The 23,153-nt window shown below is 41.9% G+C and overlaps 1 protein-coding gene across 6 annotated transcripts in view; it reads right to left on the bottom strand.

Moving 5' to 3' along the window:
* Window positions 1–840: 840 nt before the first annotated feature.
* ppfibp2b (PPFIA binding protein 2b) overlaps window positions 841–23,153 on the bottom strand; it is a 127,313-nt gene continuing 105,000 nt past the window's right edge. For 4 of the 6 annotated variants that reach the window (XM_087844102.1, XM_087844104.1, XM_087844106.1 and 1 more), the window contains 19 exons: window positions 22,557–22,618; window positions 22,398–22,473; window positions 22,216–22,298; window positions 22,042–22,109; window positions 21,903–21,968; window positions 21,761–21,821; window positions 21,492–21,539; window positions 16,416–16,566; window positions 13,300–13,435; window positions 13,084–13,203; window positions 12,843–12,993; window positions 9,978–10,089; window positions 9,814–9,902; window positions 9,567–9,689; window positions 8,955–9,080; window positions 8,680–8,868; window positions 6,787–6,987; window positions 4,949–5,014; window positions 841–3,037 (listed from right to left, as the gene is read on the bottom strand). In XM_087844102.1, the coding sequence (XP_087700228.1) occupies window positions 2,975–3,037; window positions 4,949–5,014; window positions 6,787–6,987; window positions 8,680–8,868; window positions 8,955–9,080; window positions 9,567–9,689; window positions 9,814–9,902; window positions 9,978–10,089; window positions 12,843–12,993; window positions 13,084–13,203; window positions 13,300–13,435; window positions 16,416–16,566; window positions 21,492–21,539; window positions 21,761–21,821; window positions 21,903–21,968; window positions 22,042–22,109; window positions 22,216–22,298; window positions 22,398–22,473; window positions 22,557–22,618 (1,991 nt within the window). In that variant the 3' untranslated portion in view covers window positions 841–2,974. Of the gene's footprint in view, window positions 3,038–4,948; window positions 5,015–6,786; window positions 6,988–8,679; window positions 8,869–8,954; window positions 9,081–9,566; window positions 9,690–9,813; window positions 9,903–9,977; window positions 10,090–12,842; window positions 12,994–13,083; window positions 13,204–13,299; window positions 13,436–14,571; window positions 14,605–15,948; window positions 15,982–16,415; window positions 16,567–21,491; window positions 21,540–21,760; window positions 21,822–21,902; window positions 21,969–22,041; window positions 22,110–22,215; window positions 22,299–22,397; window positions 22,474–22,556; window positions 22,619–23,153 lie in introns of all 6 variants that reach the window. The other 2 variants (XM_087844107.1, XM_087844103.1) reach the window with 2 other exon arrangements.

The following is a 23,153-nucleotide window of genomic DNA, read 5'->3' as shown; positions in this document are numbered from 1 at the left end:
TGACAGCTGTCCGGACACATGCAGCTGGATCCGATTGGAGTCTGCTAGGCTTCGGTTCTATTCATTAGAATCATTAAAAACGACCTCACGACTGTGTCTGTCAGTGCCTTCTAGTTCATAACAAAGACTGCTAGTGTTAGCCAATAACTTAGCACTCTTCTCTCTTCCAAATATGGTCCTCAAACCAGTGAGTGACGTCACAGCAGCTACGTCCATCCATTACCTTTGGGACAGTGTTGGTTTTGTGAAAAACCAGCCCTGGAGAAAGTGCAGGCTTCCTAAGTTTAAACTTATATTTAGTTGAATATTTTTTTCTAATCAGAGGTCAAATGTTAACCTTTTACAGATGTGTAACAATGGGTTGTTTTCTCAGTAAACAGACAACCCGTATTTTGGGTCCATTTGCTTAAATGGGTTTTCTTTACCTACTTTTATGAATTCTGAGGTCATATATTCAGAGAAATTAAGAAACTTTAAAGGCTTCACAACCGTTTAAGCACTGCTGTGTGACTGCTATCGCTTTATATTTAAATCAGTTGCATTTTTGAGGAGCAAAAGAACCCACTGTCTGTTCTGCTTTTGTCCCAGCACATGGAATTAGTGTCACTGTTCATTTATTCGAGAGCATAATTGACTCTGACACTACTTTCCACATTAAATATTGATCAGTTTCTGGTCCACCAGCACATAAACAGAATGAGCATTGTGAATCAGTACAGATACTCACCAGGACTGGTTTGGGAGCTTCCACAGTTCCAAATACACTACATTTCCGTTCTTCTTCTCCCTTGTCCTGCTGAGATACACAGTGTCCGTGTGAGTGTTTTATGGTTGTTTGTGTCCTGATGTGTAGAGAACTTCCAGCAGAATACTGAGAATTTTCTGCTGAAGCAGAGTTTTCGCTGACAGTGGCAGCAAGGGTGTGGTGTTTGCATCTTGTCAAATTTTAGGTAAGTCAACAAAAGACTCATCTTACCAGTTAGCTTGGTGCAGCAGCTTGAGGACTGGGGTGAGCCTGAAGGGGTTGGCGGGTAAACAAAATGTGTAACTGTCTGCTTTTAGAAAGAAGCAGCAATGAGGACAGGTAGGCTGGGACAGCAACTTATAGTGTGGAGGCTCCCAAGGTCAGTTTAGGAAATGATAAAAGTTTCACAGGTGGAGAAATCCCAGATTTGACCAGTAGAGGTTAATACAAAACTGTTTAGAGGACCCAGTCTTATCATTTTTCTTTGATTTTTGTCAACCGAATATCACAAACTGCTGTCCTACTGTTCCAGACTTCTACCATATATTTGGATGTGCTTTAAAAAGTTACTTGTAAAAGTAAATTTAGTAAAGTGTTCACATCACAGCTGGAGAGGGTTAAATGAACCGTAGTAAATCCTGGTGTTAGTTTTGTGATCATGTTAAAATAGCTGAATAGCCATAGAAATTAAAGCCACAGAAACATAAATTTATATGATGTTTCAGAGCAAAGTCAAGGTTTTGGCCACTTGAGTATGCTGAAAACACTGTGGGATTAAATTATTTTACAAGCAACCAGACTTCTCTTTCCTGTGCACAAACTTTGATCTCTACCCCTAAACTTATTCCCTTGAGTTAGGGAATGAAATTAAATTTATGACGGGTGTCCTCTTTAGCCAAACTGCAAAGCTGGATGTAGTATCCAAATGTTCAGGATTAATCGAGTCAAACAACAATAATTTAATATTTTGTCCATCTAATTTATATTGTAGTAAATTAAAAAAGTTACGTTTCATGATTGAAATAATGCAGCTTGTTCATTTTCATTAAATTTTAATTATATAGCTCCTGTTCAAAAAAGTATGGGTCTTGAGGTATTTAGCTTAACCCCACGATCAGACAACACACAACTTACTTAGGCAAGGCAAGTTTATTTGTATAGCACAATTCAACAACAAGTTGCTAACTTGTTGCTAGTTAGCCTAGCGGTTAGCACCTTTCCAGGCTATTGAGGCTGTTCGGTGCCCAGACGCTGTAATCAGGCTTCAGCTGTGTCTAGGCCACAGACACACAGAGCGCTGAGGATAAGGTAACTGTAAAAATGTTGCTGTTTCTGTTAAGAACACTTTAGTCCTAATGATATATAAGTGTCCAGAAGCTATCGCAGGTAAGCTCATACGGAAAAAAGGGAAAAATCAGCATAAAAATCAGTAAAAATCAATAAAAGAAGCAAAGCATTTAAAGAGCAAAGAGATGAAGCGTCCACACTCACAAAAGGGGGAGGAGCAAATTACTTAGAGCAAGCTCTGAGTGAAGGTGGGGAAAAAGAACTTCCTTTTAACAGGAAGAGACCTCCAGCAGGACCGAGCTCAGGGAGGGGTAGTGCTCTATCATGGCCAGTGCTACTTTGAGGCAAAAGAGGAGTTTCAACATTTTTTGTTCCATACAGTCATTTAGGAAACATTGGTAGTTCTTGTAACTTCTTTATTTCAACATATGATATGTAGCATCTTTCTCTGCAGAACAATAGAATGACAATGTTGAGGAACCAGCTCCTTCTTCTTTAGCTGCTCTGCTCTTAAAAATGGCTTCAACACCATTTTTGATGGAATGTCCAGTTTGTCCATTCGAAACTGCTTTGCACATCCTCCCCAATGAAATACCAGCACAGTATTTACAGTACACAGTGGTCAGTATGCTCATTAAAAGCTACATTGCATAGGGAATTAAGGAAAGCAGTAACAAAAAAAGTGTATAAATAGCTGTTCAATTCAGCACATTAGAAAATAAAAATAAGACCTTTGATTGTTGTCAAAATGTGTAGGTCCGTTTGTGTTTCCCAGTCCTCTGTGCAGGAGTTAACTTGAGGTATCAGGGGCTAGTAGAAGTAAATATAAGGAGCTCCACGCTGCAGTGTTAGCTTCAGGGCTGAGGTACAATTCAGCTGTGAGACAGGTCGCTACAGGTCTTTGTGGTTGATTGACAGCCTACAGCTTAGGGTCATCGTCCTTCAAACTAGCGCCGTCTGTGAACGCCTCATCTCCTTCCGCAGCTCATCTCGGCTGAGCAGATACTGGGGGCAGAGCATCGTGGGAGTGGCAATGGGTTAGAGAGATTAGAAGTTAGTGTTTGCTTCTGAGCTGGGGTCAGTATACATTACTGAAATGAGAATGTGAGATTGTTTTATGACATGTCACAAAGGAGAAGCACAGGTGGAATTTATAAAGTGAAGATGCTCAACATGAAGACAAAATCTAACCCAGTTCTGTAGGAAATCCTCAGACATGGCTACCTTGAATGTGTGACACTAACTCACCTTAGCAAATATGAACATTATTAATGTTTGTAAAAAGACTGTGCTTTTCATTCTATGACATCTTAAAAGGTCTGCTGTGAAAAAAAGGTATGCCTTGGTTATCGTCTCCCTGCTCTCTAGTTAGGGATGCAACGATACTGATACTTGGATCTGAGTACTTGCCGATACAGAGTACAAAAACCGATACTTCTACCACACACACACACACAAATGCAATGAATTGGAAGACAGGTTTTATTTTATTCTCTGCCGATAAAAAATAAAATCGTAATAAAAATGACCACAAAAAAATTTCAAGTGAAAAATAAGCACTTCTGTTAAATTATTGCAGAGTCTCCACATTGTAATTTAACAAAATATCACTGAACTATTGGCACTGTCTCAAGCTTTCAGAATAATAAATAAATACAAATTAGGTTTGAGAATAAAATAAATACAAATTAGGTTTGAGAATAAAATAAACTTTTAAATTATTGCAGAGTGTCCATATTGTAAACAAACAAACAAAATAACGAAAGTATTTGGCATTGATGAACTTCCCATCTGCCCGTGGATCATCAGTCCACTTAAACCAAGGACTGACATCGCGCACACACTGCTTGTCTTTACCTCTTCAGAAAGTTTTGGCACCATTATCTCCCTGATGTGTGGGCGGTTGGGAATTTCATATCACAGCTCGAGTATGCTGAGAAGACGGTGCAATCCTATGTTTTCCACGGCCGGCAGTGGCTGGTCATCCAGAGCGATAAAATGAGTCAGAGCCTCTGTTATTTTAACTGCCCGTGGATTTTCTCTTGACATTTTTTTTATCACTTTTCCAAAACCTGAGTTAAAGTTGGCTGTTCCACACTGCTGACATTTTGTTTAGCCTAGCTACAGCAGCCTCCAGTTTCTCTGTTTTATCTGGAGCTGCCAGTCTGACTCGTCTAACCCTGTGCCTGTTTAGCGCGGGATGTCCCCCTAGTGGCCAATCTAAAAAACTACAACAGAAATGACCAGCCACCCTCTGATTAATGAAATAAGTTAGTATCGGTTCATGGTATCGGTTAACTTTTACGAGTATGAGTACACACACATTTTACAGTATCGGCCCCGATACCCGATACCAGTATCGGTATCGGTGCATCCCTATCTCTAGTGCAATGGAAGCTTGTTGATTCTAATTACTGTGATTATTTCAAATAATAAATCTGAGGTTTAAATTCGCCCTTCCTTGTTCTGGTGTAACTCTTGCAGATTCTTGGACTTAAAATTTAACTTCAAATAATAAAAAGATATGAATAATGCTCAAATGTCTTTTTTACCGAGATCTTCACTGATGTACTGACGCTGCAAACGTGTTATCAAACATCTCAGACTTCAGTTACTGTCATGATTTTCTTGACTTGAACGAACAGAACAAATGCTAAAGAACCAAGCCTGGCATCTGGATGATAGCCGCAAGTAATAAAGAAGCAAGTACCAGCGAGCAGGTTTCACACTAGCAGCATTGCTTTCATTTGTACGCAGACAGAAGACGTGGTGTTTTAATGGCATTCCCATCTGAGTATCTGCAGTTTTCCATCTGAGCGACTCAAACTTCTCTTACAGCAGACTACAAGCAGATTCCCAGTGAGTGAATCAGCTGCACAAGTCATTAGGCAGCAGCTTGTGTGTGTTGGCGCTTACTGTGAGGTTGTTGATGCTTTCAGAAAGAGCTTCTATTTGCAAAATGGTACCCTCTGTGGTCGCCATCTGCAACACACACGCACACACACAGATTCCTTGTAAACTCATTACAACTCACAGTTACAGGCTTACCATCAGCAAAACAATACGTTTCTTAAACCTTTTAAAATTACAGTAGAAAGATATGAAAATGTGCAACAGATCATTGATAATGAGGATTGTACCTGCAGCTGAGTCATAGTCAAACATGCACTTCCCATGTCACCTTTAACAGGGTAACCATGGTGATGATCATCAGCCATCTTGGCTCAAACCGCTCAGCCGAAGGGGGGAAACGTGGCGTCATAAACAGCAATGACAGCCACCGTGATGGTGAGAATGGAGATGATGATGATGATGGAAGCAGGTTAGTGCTTGATGTAGGTTATTAAGGCATGCTGCTGCTCGTGGCTCCGCCCAGCAGCATAGTCTGTTACGTTATCTTACAGAAATACAGAATATGCTTCCTGAGGAATTCAGTGTTTTCCACATGAAGTCACCTAACTCTTAGTTTGTGAGTTCAACCACATTAACAAGCAGAATGCTTTGACATTGGCAGGGTAGCCGGGTCACTGTTGTTGCTGTCTTGATGTCACTGAGCTATTCTCCAGTCAGTCTCTTGTTCCCGCGGTGAACAGATTCCAACTCTACCACCTCGGACTGCTGGTAAAGGTAATCCCTGTTCTTCACTGGAAAACTGCTGGTTCTGGTTACTAACCTGAACTTACTGTGGTTATATGCAGCAAGCCAGAAATGCCAAATATCACTTTGTGAACTGATGATGTTACAGAGCAGAACAAGAGCTGGAGTCACTACACGCGGTAAATTTTGAGTCTTTAATGGCAACAATTTATGGGTCTTATAATTTAAGACAGCATGGATGTTCCTCCTTTTGCACGTGCAATCTACCTCTGTGGAAAACACTGAAAATGTCCAGTACAGGCCCCTATAATGATGTACAACTAAAAACTAAATAAATAAAGGACATTGAACATTTTACACATCTGCTTCTACTCTGATCATCAGAAAAAAATGAATAAACTTTTGCTCATGTCGGATTTTGTTTATTAAATGATTTGATAAACCACACGTTAGCTTCCTTTCTTTGCTATAAAAATACTATTACAGTCAAATATGAAAAATAACGGTACAAAAATCACCACCTCAAGTTTCAAACAAAACATGCTATTTTATGATTTTCTCTGCAGTGATATAAATAAAATCCCTCCATTATTTTTATGTAAATATTGCACAAGTTCATCTCGACCATGTAACAGAACTGCATTCAAGCTGGTTAGAAAAATCAAAGGTCACACATAAAAAATAATCTACTGGTGGCGCACACATGTTGGCTTAATACTGTACAAGAAGACATGTCTGTATATGCTGTATGGATTACAGGAAGTGATGTCACAGGAATCCAGAGAGAGGCTGCGTTCTCTCGTGATGAGTTAGAGTCGTGGCACAGGTTTGAGGCTGAGGTTGGGTTAGTTAGGCATCTGACCGGAGCTGAAATCAAAATACTTGAATTGTGCTCGTCTCAGGACTCCCTGCAGCGTGACAAGCAGCTGACTGAGAAACAATCTCTAAATGTAAGGCACAGGGTCGGGCTGATGGGCGGGGCTTAAAGAAGCACATCAGGGGATGGACTGAGGTATTATGGGCTGCAAGCAAAGGAAGCAGAATAGTAGCAGAGACAGCTGAGGGGCTAATAGACAGGATGACAACAGTCATCCGTGTTGTTGGTGTTACAGTTGTTGCCATGGAGATGGGTCGGCTCTGCTATCTTCTAGCCCCACCTGGTCCCTGGAGCGGTCGGGCTCTCGGTCTAGGATGGGGCTCAGGCCTCTGAAGCCAGTGTAGGGCCGCATCTGCACCCCGTTCACTGCAGACTGTCCCGACTGAGGCGAGGAGGACTCGATGGGGCAGACATAGTCTGTAGATTCATCCGGCCGTCTCCTCCTGAGGTGAGTCAAGTTAGAGAAGCCCAACTTCTTCGGCTGCAGTGAAACAGGAACGAAAGCATCGTCATACTGTCACGCTTCAACAGAGCAACAGTGACTGCTGAGACGACTTTTAATGTTAGAACAATGTGACTAATGATAAGCTCGACAACAAGAAGCAATACGTTTAAAGCGTGCCAATCACTACTCCTACATCAACAATGTCAATAAGAATGATTACCCAACTCACTGATGTGATTTTCTTTACTGATTTGCTATCATTAACAGCTGAAGGCAACTATTTAAAAAAATCTTTGATAAAACTACAAGCATCAAACCACAAACAGATGTTGTGACTAACAGCTGAACTTTATGGAAGATGCAGCCGCCTGTTGAGGAATATATGGAGACCAAAACAGAGCTAAAAGGAGATTCATTAGATGTTGTAGATTAAATGTTATTGTTACAAGTTATTCAGATGCAAACTGGAGATCTTAACACCAACACTACAAAGGGATGGACTCCCAGTCCTATGCACAAAAACTACAGCAAGGACAAACAACTCTGAGAGCTTCCTTGATCAGATTTAAATCAGGTAATGGGTTTTTTGGTTCCCACACCTTGAAAACTTGAGATGCAATGAATATCTTGAATACTTGTAATTCAACTGATACACTGCACTGGTATTACTGCCAAGTGAAAAGACCAGAGCAGCATGAAAGGGAAGCTGGCATTGCAGTGGGCAGCAAAGGAGCTTGCAGCTAAAACACTATTTCTGAAATGCAGGCTGACAGTGAGATCAAAACAATGCTGTGCTCAGTTTTGTTCCATCCATCCATCCATTCGCTTCTCCTTTTCAGGGTCGCGGGGGGCGCTGGAGCCTATCCCAGCTGTCATAGGGCGAGAGACGGGGTACACCCTGGACATGTCGCCAGTCTGTCGCAGGGCCAACACACAGAGACAGACAACGATTCGCGCTCACTTTCATTCGCACATTCACACCTAGTGACAATTTGGATTATCCAATTAACCTATCCCCACAAGCTGCATGTCTTTGGACGGTGGGAGGAAGCCGTCTTGTTTTGTTCCATTTCCTGTAATCACATCTGTATGGATTTTCCTAATATCTGCTCTTTTTTGTGTTTAGTAGATGTGAATGAGGGACACCGGGCAGCGGCACACAACATTCATCAAATGTGTCCTCTAACATCTGTGATATCGTCACAAAGCACTGCTGGATTTTACTTCATAGCTGGCTCATCTTGAGGCGAAAATCTAATTTAACAATAACAATTTTGTTTTGGGATTTTTTCCCCATCCACAGTATTATATACCTCCACAAAAACATCCACATAAACATTTCCTGCATTAGATGTAGCTTAAGAAATTTAAGATCTAAGTGTCCAAGATCATAAGTGGATCAAATGCAAGCGCGAATTCTCTTATGATGAATTATTCTTCTGTTATTACTTAATTATTTTCTTCAAGAGGCGCTTTGAGCTGAAGTGGCTGATGGCTGAGTCTTAAAGATGTGAGGAGCAGCAGAGCAGTTCCCACTGGCTTAAACTTTTGGAAGAGCTCTGAGATTAATCCGAGCTGACACGCTGAGGTCTCACCGTGGATTAAGGCGCTTTTCTCACACTTGCAGGAAGAGGGAAGGTGTTAACTGGTCTCTTACGATGCCTTATTTTACCTACTGCCTGTGCTACTCTCAGCTTTATAATTGAGTCTTTTCTTATATTTTCTTACCTTGACTTTAGCGGTGATGCTGAGTGGGGAGTATCCTGTCGCCTCAGTGTACTCCCTCTTCTCCTGCTGAGCCTGTGCTCCTACTAGGTTGTTGAAGTTGGTGGTTAAGTGGCGCCTCAGCAGAGTTTTCTGAGGAGGGATGTTGAGCAGCATGGCCAGGCTATCGGAGTTAAACCGAGGCTCCAGCATCTATTTGAGGAGAAATGATGTCAGATGCTTTTTTAAATTCTTCTTTTCCATTTTGCTCCAGATGCCGGCTGCTTTTATGTACTCACTATCAGCCCTCCATGCACGCCGCTGCCCCTCAGGTTTGGGGCATACTCTGCAAGGTCCACAGATCTCAACCACTCCATGACTCGGTGGTTAGACCACTGGACAACCTCACTGGGAGTGAACTGGCTCTGTAACACAGATGAATGTATTTTTTGTTCTAGTTTGACTTTTTAACAGTTTCTCAGCCTTACAAAGTGATGTTTTCTGGCAAATTTTGTTTGCACGAACTAATTAAAAAAATACAAACCAACATAATTATATAAACTGTCAGTCTGCATGTGCAAATGTGGCAAAAGTGGATGTCCCATTCTGACCACCAACATGTGCATCTGTGAGCAGGAATCTAAGAACTTAGCTAACTCTGACGTGACGCCACACATACAGGTAGTCAGAACAAGAACTTCCACAAGCGATGACCTTAAACGGTTGATCAAGTTTTTGACTTTCATGGATGGAGTCTTTATGAAAAATGCGTGAGGTACAAACACAATGTACAAAAAGAACTTACAAAGAAGAAGACAGCGGATCTGATTTGAACTTTTAATTTAAGAGTTCACTCACTAATGGCTCTTTTGCCATCTTTGTACTTTGCCGTATAAACGAGTTAACGATACCTCATTGCCGGGCCTGCGTTTGAGGCAGTTGGGATTGAATTTGTTGACATGGAGAACATGAATGGCACACTTGATGCTGAGGTGGTGCAGCTGGCTGGTCACTTTAAGGAATAATAAGTCGTTCTAACATGGAGAGCAGAGACAGATACAAGAAGGGAAACATGTCATACATCCCTTTTATTTTTACTGAAAGCTCCTTTGGTAACACTGATTTAACTTCACATGAATTGATTAGTTACAAACTCACCACAGTGAGATACTGCAGCATCTGCCCATCCACTCTTCCTTCATTAAATTGGTCTTTGTACTGAGGAAGGCCAATATCATCAAGCCAACCTGGAACAAAGAACATAACTGTTTTCTCTGAGATTTTCCCATATGTGTGTCTGTGCGTATGAATCCTTTACATACGGGTAACCCAGAGGTAATCGAGCTCTGCAGATTTTTCAGGCTGTTTGCTGCTGATCGCTTTGATGGACAACTGAAGCTTCTTCCTGTGGAGTGGATTCTTCATGGCCATCTCCTGTGGACAAAGAGAAACGATTGGCTTTTTCCTCCTGTTACAGTTTAGTTCAGTTTAGTTTAAAAGCCAGTGTTTTGAATGGATTTTAAAACATTTCCAGTGTTGATTAGCTTCTGATGTGAACAGGTAAACCACAGTTTAAAAGCAACAGCAAGGGTCCTGTCGTAAAGGTCCTTCATGGTTTTATGTGGCTAGGCAGCAACGTTCTGGAGCAGCTGCAGATGTGAAATCAAAGACTTGCTTACACTCAACTATTGCAGTAGTCACCAAGTAGTATGTCAAAATGCTACAACTCCCATGCCATTAAGAGTGGGGAGAAGGTCTAAACAACAGAACCTCTACTATCTCTTCGTAAAGTCTAATGACATCCATTTTTAGCGTGTACGATCAGCAAAGGTTGTAGCATCACTGTAGCATCAGTGCATCGTCTGCATAGTGAAGTGCTGTAATGAACGGCGGACCTTTTTTTTTTTTAATCGACCCTGATAGTTGAATGTGGAATGATGCTGAAATAACTCCAATCACAGGCAAAACATGAAAGAGTTTTCCAAATTCTCCAAAGTCTCCTATCTGTGAAATTATTGTTTAAAAATATTTTAGTATCCATTCATCGAACAAGTGAAAAATCCCTGGTCAGATCATGGGAGGAGACACAAATCCCTTTAGGTTTGCGTCAGAAAAGCATCCAACCTCTTCTCCCCACACACACACAATGGCTAAAAGATATAATGTCTTGTATGGATTTAGAAAAAATTAGATATACAGTTCGTGGGTCTAAAAATAAATTTTATAAACTGTGGTCCCCCTTTCTGGACTTCTTTGAAAGGCCCACAACTCCTGTTACTGAGTAGTCCAATTATTTGTTGTTTTAAGGGTTAGGGTGGGAACAAGATTTAAATTTTGGAATATTCTGAAGCATTTTGTGTTATTGTATACATTGTATTGGAACCTTTGTCTAATAAAAAGACCTTTGAAAGAAAGAAAAGCATCCAACATAAAAAAAATCTGCCAAATATAACTTGCAGAGCTGCTGCAACAGCAGCAACCATCCATTTGCTCATCCTTTTCAGGGTGGCGGGGGGTGTTGGAGCCTATCCCAGCTGTCATAGGGCGAGATATACCCTGGTCGCCAGTCTGTCTCAGGGCTAGCACACAGGGACACCATTTGCACTCACATTTACTCCTGCATTTTGGACTGTGGGAGGAAACCGTGCACGAGGAACATGCAAACTCCACACAGAAAGATTGGATGCAATTAAACTCAGGACCTTCTTGCTGTGAGGCAACAGTGCCAATGACGTGCCACCGTGCTGCCCGTGCTGCAGCAACCCTTTGTGAATAAAGCAACAGCTTGAAGTAGCTTCTTCTACTGCAAAAGTGGTTAAATTGGCAGATAATGGTAATGGCCTGTATTTGCATAGCGCTTTTCTAGTCCCTAAGGACCCCAAAGCGCTTTATACAACCAGTCATCCACCCATTCATACACACATTCACACACTGGTGATGGCAGCTACATTGTAGCCACAGCCACCCTGGGGCGCACTGACAGAGATGAGGCTGCCGGACACTGGCGCCACTGGGCCCTCTGACCACCACCAGTAGGCAACGGGTGAAGTGTCTTGCCCAAGGACACAACGACCGAGACTGTCCGAGCCGGGGCTCGAACCAGCAACCTTCTGATTACAAACTCTCAACTCTTGAGCCACGATCGCCCCTTAAATTGGAAGATAATGTGGAGCACCCATAAATTAGTAAACCTGCAAAATATTAATTCAATCATTGATAAAATGACTAACAATCTGACCATCCATCCATCCATCCATCTCCTTCCGCTTATCCGGGGCCGGATCGTGGGGGCAGGAGCCGAAGCAGAGAAGCCCAGACCTTCCTCTCCCCAGCCACCTCCTCTAGCTTGTCCGGGGGAACATCAAGCATTCCCAGTACACCCAGAAGGTGACCAGGAGGTATACTTGTCAGATGCCCGAACCACCTCAACTGGCTCCTTTGGATGTGGAGGAGCAGCAGCTCTACTCTGAGCCCCTCCCGGATGGCCGAACTTCTCATCTTTCAATCTGACTATCTGATGGTAATTTCATTGAATTTAAATGATTAAACTAACCTTTTAGTAATAAAAGCCATTCAAGTTCTGGTTGCACCTAAATTTAAGTTGCATACCATAAAGGACAAACCTGAAAAGTATATTCAAAGACCGATTTTCTATTAAAAAGATGAAGAATTTAATGAAGAACAACTTAAAGAAAAATAACAAAATGGTCAAAAACCATGTTAAACACAGTAGATAAATAAACAAACAGTTGTGTACTCCTAGCAGAAGGATATATAAGGTGAGGTATTTAAAAAGAAAAACAGAAACTCCAGCTTTCTGATACGGCGATCCAAGGTTTGACAGTTTCCATGGATCATAGTATCAATATAGATTAACCCGAAGAAAGAAACAGAACTGATCAAAATGATCTCGATGAGACGCAGAGAAAGGTTGGAGGTGGAGATGAGGTGTGTGATGTGACAGTGTTGAAGGCGAAACTAAAGAGCTGGTTGAAAGGCAGAGGCAGGCGTTACTAAAGACCAAACAAACAGACAGACGGCAACAATGATCAGACAGGTAGAAATGGAAACTATGTGACACTCTGTATGGAAAACCAACACAGTATGATTGTGTGTGCCGGTTGTCTTAGAAGCATCACTTTAGCAACCATACTCTATAAAGCAGTGATGCGTTTGAGCGTGTATACCTTCTCTAGGTCTTGTGGCGTGGCTGATAGCAGAGTCTGACCACTGGTGACCCACTGGCGAGCGAGGATGCTGTACTGACCCAGTCCAATGTCTTCAATCCAGTCACACACCTGCTCTGTGTTCCACTTAGAAAATGGCGTCTTCAGATCTCTGCGTAGGAACAAAACACCAAAAAGTGAACCGTGCACCTAATCACTTCTATTCACTTTATTAATATAGATATTTTATTAATTAATATACAGTGTTTTCCCTGAACGGGCCAATCGAGGTCCAGCTGTAGCTCTGAATCCTCCCCTCTTGAAGTCTCCTAGCTCTGGGTCATGAACTTGGACAGGACTACCCGACTGACTGCGACGGATCCTTGCAGACAGAAATGAGAACATGAGTATAAATATAAAAAGTTTAGGACACCAAACGTGCTGTTAAGTGTGTGCTCTGTATATCCTTAAAACATACTTCCCCCAGAGTTTCCTAATTCCTCTGTGACCCTTCCTGTTCTCTGGTGAGACAGGAGACTGCTGTCCAGAGTCCACTCCAGAGGACAGCGGGGACTGGTCTGATGGAAAGCACTCCTCCAGCTTCTCTGAATGCTCTGCCACAGGAAAAAAAAAAACAATGAGGAGGGGAATCACTGCAGCAACCTGAGGGCAGCTCTGGGATCCAGAGTATCTGTGTTTCCTGCTATGGACCAGAACAACATGAACATCTGCTGCTCCAAATTAAATCACACGTATGGGAGATTGTTCTGTTTGGAAAATTGACCGTCTCACAATGAGATTTTTCATACATGCAATAACAAACCATGTTTTGTACAGCACTACACCTTTTATGTGCACCAGACCAACAGTTTGAAATTCCCAGTAAGGTCCTCTATTTCTTATAGTCACTGTTCTGGAATTACTTTCCTGGCTACTTCTACAGCTGGTACCATGACAGGATTACTGATGGGACCAATAGGTCATAGACTTTGTGTTTAAGCAAATATTCTTTACTAAAACCTACTACAAATAGTCCAAGGACAACTCAAAAAGAGATTTAGGATTACTCTAAAGAAATCCCAAAACACAGCACAAACACTACACATCCAAAGACAACACACAAGTAACCAAGTGACCACAAAGACACAAGAGAACAAATGCAAAAAGAAGGCTCTATACACAAAAACAGAATTTCACTACAAAAGAGACACAAATTTGTGTCTGAGAGAGAGACAGGGCTACCTTAGAGAAGACAAATAACCATAAAGAGTTAAAAGACAAAACAAAATGACAAAAGAAACAAAGCTCCAAAGATTTGCATCCCAAAGTGACCGCAGAGATGCTAAATTGCTGCAAGAAAGGCTTTAAACAAGGCTAGAAACAAATCTGAGACGCCCACAAAAAACATAAAAAAATATACCAAGTGACTTGGTACAACCAACAACACAAAGAAACAGGAAGATGCACAGAGGAGCTGGAAAAAAGACACCAAAGGAAAACAGCTACTGAGTGACACAAAGACATAATCGTTAGAAAAAGACTCAAAACTACAGTTTGTGTGTCTTTCTCCTATGCTGGAGTGCTTACTGTGTCATAATTCAAATGTGGCTGTTAAACTGTCCAATATTTAACAGTGCTACATAAAATGATGCAGATAACCTATTTAGCCCCAGAAACAGAGACAAGCTGGCAAATTCTTCTCAACAGGTTTGTAAGACTCCTACACTTTGGGGTGAAATGATATACCCACCAGCATCATAGAGGTCATGTTTTCCAGGAGATCCTGATGCAGAAGAGGTTAGTTAAGTGAGAAGGATGCAAGCAGAAAAAAAGCAGAAGGCAATATTAGTCAAAGCGTCTTTATCTCTAAAATAAATGCTGAATACATGTTTGATTGTAAAGCAGAGCTGTTGACGGTTAAGTCTTTAGAAGTACTCTAAATTACTGCTTCAAGCCCATTACTCTAAATATCTGTCTCAGTTAATATGTGCTGACCTCTGAATATGCATGTTAGTAGGGCTGGGCTATATGATACTGTTTACAGTAATACCGGTGTAATTTTGGGCAACGATAGGAAAATGAAATATCACGATAGAATATGGGTAAAACGCGCATGCGCAGTGCCTATGTTTACATACGCACATGGCGGCGACGCAGAATGAGAAGAGCGAAAGCGGATCGTTAAATGAAACGGATGAACCAGAATTGGTTTATAAAAATGCTGCAACTTCAGTGGTGTGGAACTAGTTTAGGTTTCGTCCGTCAGATACACAACAAAGCACTATTTTTGGTGGAGCATGCTAGCGGGCCGTCGTTATTACCGTGTTTTTTGGAAAATACGGCACACTTAAAATCAATCCTTTGATTTTTCTGAAAATCGACAGTGCCAGTAATGTCTTTTAAATAGTGCTCTCACAGCCAACACAGTACCACAGACTGGTTAGTGCAGCCTTGTTGTGAAGGATCAAAGTGAATGTTCTCCCCACAACAGTCTTCAGATTGTGAAACCTATTTGAAGCAGCTACCTTTTGCTTTCACTCCTGTTTGAACACTTGCTCCTTCAACAGGGAGCATCAGCTGTGGACCGTGAGCGAGTGCAACCCCAGCGAGGCCATGAGAGCGAGCGGGAGCGGATGTCGGATTGCATCCTTCTTTGTTTACTTTGGGGTGTTTTAGCTCGTTGAACTTCATACATACTTAAGCTTGCACTCCTCGCCCTCTCGCAGTCCTCCGATTACCCTCCTGCCTTCTTAAGCTCTGGCTCTGTGTACGCAGATATACGGGTGGCCGTGTGCTTTTATGCCTATTAGCTTTAAAGCGTATGTTTAATTCAGCAAATGCTGATGCGAGAGAGGCGGGCATTATCTTCGACAGCTCTCCGAGTCGTGAGGGAGTCCTAATAATCCCGGGCTTTAAAGCCGCTTCATCCTCAGCGAAAACGGCTGCTCACCCCGACTCCGCTCACCTCTCAGAAAATCTTGTTTTGCTCACAAGATACGTGATGCTTTTGTTTGCTCAAAGAGGCTTTCTCTCAGTGACTTCACAGTCACAGAAACACTGCGTTTCAGTTCTTCTGAAAGTGTATTTTCAGTGTTGACATTTGCGTTTCTGTGAGGGCATACAGTACCTAAAACCGGAGCACTGGCACTCCTGCAGCGAACTGCAGTCGGAGCACAAACAGGAGAAAAGAGCAATCCGACAGCAGAGCAGGCATGAGGAGGAGGAGGAGAAAGAGAAGGCACAGAAAGGAAGCAGTGGGCGAAGAGTTAGTTGACAAAGACAAAAAATATTCTTGTTTTGTTTTGCAGTGCTAAATGATCTGTTCACTAAAATCACCTGCTTTATATTCCAAGGAAAAGTTACACAAGAAGGGAAATATGCATGTTGGCTTTCTTGCAAAGCTAAATAAGATGTGAAGCTACAGCCAGAAGGCTGCTTGATTAGCTCAGCTGAATAAATGTATTCCCCAAAATATACAAATTTAAATTTTTCCCTTGAGTGCAAGGTCACGCAGATTTTTTAGGTTAAGAGTGAGAGACCTGCATTTGAGATTTCACAGATTAAAACATGGTACTTAACATATACAACACTCACTCAGACTGTAGTCCTGGCTGTGGCTGTGGACAGGCGAGAGCTGGACGGGAGATAAATACTCTCCGTCTCCGTTCAGCTCGGCCCGCGGCTCGTTCTTTTTACTCAGTTTCCCCGGCAGAGTTTGGTACTTGTTCAGCTCCATGTCTGGATTCTGTACAATAGAAAAAACAAACAGTGTGTTACTCTTTCAGCCAAGTCTGGCATCAAATTCCAGATATAATCTTAAAATGTATACAATTCAATAAATTCACTGCAGCTTTGAATCTAAAATGATTTTCTTAATAGACACCTCTGACTCTAACAAAGTGGACACCTTAATCTCTGTATTTTGTTGCTACGTGGCTCCGATTCTCTTTTTTTACATTCTTCTTTAACTACACTGAAAGTTAGTGGCTTTACCCGTGCTCCGATGGCTTTCATAAGACCACAGCGGGGCCGTGAGGTGATTTGTGTTTTTCCTCTGTTGCGTAACCGTCTGTCCTTTAGACAGTGAATGTTTGACGATGCTGGAATATAACCGCACATTAAAGTCATCGGGGTCTGAGAGAATAACTGGACAAAGGCCAGCAGAAAGAAACAGCTGGGAGGCAGCTGTGATGTCGAGTACTAGCGACAGCCACTTCAGGTGGGTCTTGGCCCTTTTGTGTGTGTGTGTGTGTGCGCGTTTGTTTGTGTAGACGCCGTATGATTATACGATTATATATTGACTATAATGGACTGTGAACTTGTCATGCTGAGAACAAGAGGTCAGAGGGCACCGGGACAGTTACATCACTGTTTGCTATAAAGCACAACATTACTACACATTCTAGCAGTTTCTAAGTGGCCTCGCAGAAAAGAAGACAACGCTATGAGCTTGTTTTTGTCTGTTATGTATATCCCTCGCACATATCAGTAGGTCATCACTTGTTGATGTAAGTGCATCGGGTCTATTTAAGAGACGCTTTGCCTTGTGTGGATCTTTTTATGCAGCCATGTAACTACTCACACAGAAACTACTCCATTACCTTTTGCTTTTCTGTTACATCTCTCAGTACTCTGCCTCTTTCTGTATGACTAACACTCTGTGTACTTTCAATGCATGATAATTATGTTCAAGTCTTAATTCATATGGCTTGATACTAATTAGTATGTCCTCTTGCCCTTGATTGGCTCCTCCACTTGCCTGTCCTGCTGCTGCCTCCTGCCCCTGCACCTGATTGGTTCCCCAGTCCACGCTTGAAGCTTTAACCTCTGCTTGAAACCAAGAGAACTGACTGTGATTGGCTGTGAGCAGCCAATCACAGTCTCTTGTTCTATGGCTGTTTTTATTTTCTCCTAGTTTGTGGTCGTGTCCAAATTCATGGGCTGCATCCTCCTGAGGACCTGGCCTTCGCGGTCTACGTGGGCCGGGTCCTCAGGAGGTCGGGTAGGCCGGAAGTAAACGGCTATGGAATTGGACGGTCTAGCCTTCTCGATCTACTCCCGCCCTTAATTCAGAGTATTTCCGGTTGTCAGCGCCACGGCACGAAAATCGAAAATGGACCCCGAAATCTTTCTCCGTTATTGTGTTCATTTTTAATTATCAACGAGCTAACCCACATTCTCGCCTGAAAATATCTTTAAAGTTTATTTTGTGGCCCAGAAAGATTAATAAGAGTAATTTTAAAACTTAGTAGCGGCCGCCATTGCCGGAAACTGGAGTTTGGCTCGGCCACGCTATGAATTCTGGGATATGGTAGGCCAAGAAGGACACACCCGACCCATCCTTCAAATTCGGGGAAAAGGAGGACGCATTTGTCGGCTGCATTCGGAGGAGTCTACGAATTTGGACAGCCTTCGGCGCGTCGCTGTGACGTAATCGGTCTACAAATGCAGCCTCAGGAGGATGCAGCCCATGTATTTGGACACGACCTGTATCTTATTAGAAGCTGTCAAGCTTCTGCTCTGTTTCTTTGTTTATTCAGCAATGCAACCACATCCCACTGAGGCACTGTAGACCTTTGTCATGTATCGGTTTGCATCGAAAGGTGTCTGCTTGTGGCCAAAGAGCTCAGATTTGTGACAGAATAGAGAAAACTCTTCTACAAATCTCTGCTCACAGTCCGCTGCTACTAAAAACGTTCTTTACTGCTTATTAAAAGATCATTTCACCCTCCTGCTAGAGAGCTGGGGTCCAATCTCTACTTAACCTTTATTTATTAAAGTTACTTTTTTTTAGGTTAAAACATAGTATTAAAGTGTTTCCTGTTATTTGTGAAACACGTATAATGAGGATGGATGACTTGCTGGCACAAACAAAATAATGCGAACCTGTTAGGAATCACTGAATAGGACAGAAGAAGGAGCGCATCATTCTAGACGTTTTAGACTATTTGTTTACTTATAATAAATACAAAATAACAGAAAATTTAGGAACTCTTAGAGGAAAGTTGCCATTACTCTCCTCTGTCAATGCGCCCCAGGGTGGCTGTGGCTACAATGTAGCTTACCATCACCAGTGTGTGAATGGGTGGATGACTGGATGTGTAAAGTGCTTTGGGGTCCTTAGGGACTAGTAAAGCGCTATACAAATACAGTATATACTTATTCTTCTCTGCCCGTATGTCCCTCTGTCTGTCCGTGACGTCATTATGCCTTACGAGTCTGTGTCTCTGTCTGTCGTGTGCTTCCTGTTTTATTTTGTAGGTCTGTGTCCTATGTCAGTGCGTTCAGCTTTGTGCTCTCCCTGTCTCGTCAGTGTAATCAGCGTCAGCCGTGTCTCCCAGCTGTTTCCTCTTTGGTCCGTTCACCTCTCGTATTTAGTGTCTGTGTCTTCCCCTACTCGGTGTCGCGTCGTTAACGTCTGTTCACCCTCAACTTGCTGTGTGTTTGTAATGACCAGTCCTCCAGCACCTCGATTTAGAGTTTTGTTTAGCTGTTTTCAGTTTATTCCCGTCTCCCAGAGTCCTGCAATTTTGGGTCCACTACTTCTGCTTGCCTGCCACACAGCCAACCATGACACAAATATTTTACCCTTTCGTAAATAAATAGATTTTCTGCTTGAAGAATGTAAGCTGGTGGCCGGAAAGAAGCCAAAAACCATCAGGTGAATGACGTGATAGGTGAAAATTATGTTTGGCATTAAAAGAAAAACAGCAAAAGCAAGAATGTGGTCATGATCCAAATTTTAGAGGGATATATGTGAATATATCTTTAGATACAGTTTCTTATCATTAGGGGGGGAAAGTTGGTCATGAAGATTAGTTAAGGAAGGAGAGAAGGAAAGTGGCCCTAATATATCCATGTGGCTGCTGTAATAAGAGCTGTCTGAATTCTCTTAATACTGAAGAAAAGGTGCTTCATTTATTGCCTCATTTAACAGAGGAAACCCTGATCCACCCTTTCTGAAAGGAAAGGCGATCATCTCGACAATTCAAAGCATCGCACGTCAGACCATTCACAACAATAAACGATCAAAGTAACTGACGTTTGGTGCAGATTATCATGTAAATAAATCTTGCTTTCTTATTACATAACATGCAAATATGTGGATATGTTGAAGCCCAAAGCTGGACTATGAACCACTCTGTTAAAATTCTTGCTTTAATCAAGGCAACGACTACAAAGGATCATCTCTTTAGTCGGAAGAGAAAATACGAGTGGACAGCAGGGTGAGGTTTCCTGCGGGGAGTCTGCACAGGAGAAGATTAGTGATGTAGTAGAGACGAGAGGCCACAGAACGTATGAACCTGTAGTTTCGCCAAGTAAAACAGCCAATGTGATATGAGCAGGTGGTGGCGACTACATTAACCCTTTAAGACCTACCATAGAACCAAGTCCGCCAGAGCTTATATTATATTTTTACATGCTGTGGAGCCATTTTTGGGAGCATTTCAAGTTGATATACATCAATACAACCATTATAGCCCAGATTTTAATAATATGTCTGCATTAAGTGCATAGTAATTACATAAATTGCAAAAAAGTGCAATAAACTACAAAAAATTTAAAATCGTTTTTGTTTTTTTAACATATATTTCTAGTTAGAAAAATTTAAGCGGCTTATCCCTCAAAACTGTAAATACAAAAAAGTTGCACAAAATAGTTTCCCACCACAGGAAATTTATTTTGAGTGTCTTCATAGTTTTATTTTTCAAATACACCAATTTTTATACACTGCAGGAAAAACGAAAATGAATATTATAGTGCAAATTTGCAAAAAAGCAGCATATGCATCAAAATAAACTATTTCCAGCAGTGCAATATGAGTCCTAAGCATCCCAGAAACGACACAGAAAGTCATAAAGTCAAACATAACTTTTAAAAACACCAGTATAGGCTCATGAGGCCCTGATGGTAAAAAAAACTACATTTCCGCGAAAATGACGTCACTTCCGGTTTCGGGCAGGTCATGGCAGACATGCGAAAGTTCGCTCTGACGTCTATTCCGACGTAGGAAGTGTTATGAACAGCTGATCGGATCGGCAAAGCGTGTTTCTGGAATATTATGTCTTTGTTGCTGCAAGTGCTTTTTATGCAGTTTTTGCAAAGCTATATGTGGAAGGAAACTGTGACCGAGGACAAGCTGATGGCATAAGATGTAAGTACAACTCCTCCGGTTTCATATGCAAAAAAAATTATTGCGCTAGCTCACGTGGTTGCAGAGCTACCGGGATTTAAAAATAGTTACGCAAAACAGAGCGTGCATGCTCCGACCGGCTTTAAAGGGTTACCTGCAGTAAGATTCACCGTTTTGTTCATTTTTATACAGCCTGCATAAAACAACAAGGTAAAAACAGACACAGCAAAGTATCCAATATGTGTTTGAAGCTCTTTTTGTGCCACGCCAACATTTTAATGAGCAGTCGGATTCTCTTTTCCTTATGAAATTACATCTTCCCCTGACTTCATGGTGTTTTCCACACAGGTCATGGAAAAACTGATTTAGGAGTCATTTTTTTGGACTATTTGGCCACAACCCAAGTCTTGTTTATATTTTGATTTATTTCATCTTCTTTACAAAAAAATATATACTAATCCTGCAATCTAAAGATGTATAATGAATACATGGGATTTGTGTAGCTAAATGTGTGACATCATGTTGCAGATCAGTACCTCGGCCCCTACATCTGATTCACTTTCAAGTGGCTGGATCTCTACAGCCTACAGCCAACAGAGAGACGGGAGAGACCAGAGAACACACACACACAAACCCAGAATTAGAAGGTTAGCAATCACACAGTCAGATTAACAGAACGTTAAAGATTAGCTAGAAAGAACTGATTTAAAGTACTTTTTAGTAAGCAGATGTGATAGGCTGGATTAGATAGAGATTAGTATGTTTATATTAAACAAGCGACTCGTGGAGGCAAACACTAACAGACCTTTTGTAGAGATCCACTCTGCAACTCTTCAAGACTGCTGGACATCAACCGGCGCCGATGCCTGCAGAAAAAAAATTGTATCACTGACATCTGGTTAAGCAGACGTACACTTTGAATGCGCTTGCACTGTAGCAGGGCTTACCAAGACCCATTAAACAAACTTGGGTCAGCAGCGGACACCAGCGACGTCTCCACAGAGTTCTGGAAACTGCAACACACAGAGTTAACTCAGAGTCTGGCGTTCATTCATCGCGCACAGTACGAGCGCTGCACATTCATACCTGGAATCCAAATCCCTCTGATACGGGGATGAGGACAGCATAAGCGGCGACGATCCTCTTGATGACAGCTATGAAGGAAAAAAACGTTTTTTCAAAGCATTTGTGGAGGAATGAAGTGAGATTATTAACCCAATAATACTTTGACTTTTATTTAAAATTTCTCGTGAATCCTACCTCTGATCTGAGGATGTCAGAGTGTGCTTTGTGAGTGATGGCTTTGAGCTTTAAACTGCCGCTCAGCTCCTCTTCACTGCTTCCTGGTAGATAGAAACCAAAACAATTGGCAGCATAGTGACGTTAGAGAGAAAAGACAGCTTTCCAAGCAGAAACTCACAATACAGAAGAAGGAAGCTCACCCTGCGTGAGTGCCATGACCTCCCTCATCTTTCTGTATTGGCTGAGCAGAATGGTAAGCTCCTCTATACGCCGATCCTGTTATCACAAGGCAGAAATGGTCATTCTCTTTTTATTTAATCTTGTTGTAAATGTAGCAGTGGCAAAAATGATTTCATTACCTTCTCGTCATTTGAAGCCAACAAAGACTCCATCCCCACCTTTAACCTCTGGTATTCCTGGTCTAACAAAGAAGACAAAGAAGTTAAAAAGGATCCTATTGTAGCCTCACGCTAGCTAGTTAGATCAGGGCAGCTGATGGGTGCACGAAGCGGTGCTGGTGACAGACATGAGAGCCGTGCAAATAGGACTAATCAAGCAAAACAAATACATGCTGACAGCACAACTGCCCATGCAGCATCACCTGGGACACACGTGGAAACTTGAGCATTGTCAACAGCACCATTACCGAGAGAAGAACTAATGAGGCTTGCATCAGTATCAGACACACAAACACGAGCTGGCACCAGGTTTCATTTAACATCCTTTCAAATGCAGAAACTTATCTAAATGGGAGGGTTTTTTTGTTTATTCAAACGACTCAGCTTTGAAATGATATGCATGTCATCGGCTTTAGAGCAGCATTTATAAGGCAACAAGAAAGCTATTCTAATGAACTGCAATATGACAATGCCAGGAGGAAAAACAAAGCACAAAATGTCAGGATACTGCAACGCTCTCTGGTGACTCCTCCTGCAGAAATCAATAAACTAGTTACA

Source organism: Neolamprologus brichardi, chromosome 7 (genome assembly GCF_056152115.1).
Source record: "Neolamprologus brichardi isolate AB-2024 chromosome 7, ASM5615211v1, whole genome shotgun sequence".
Lineage (NCBI taxonomy): Eukaryota > Metazoa > Chordata > Actinopteri > Cichliformes > Cichlidae > Neolamprologus > Neolamprologus brichardi.
The sequence above is the reverse complement of the archived record's forward strand: the minus strand, read 5'-3'. Positions and strand labels throughout refer to the sequence as shown.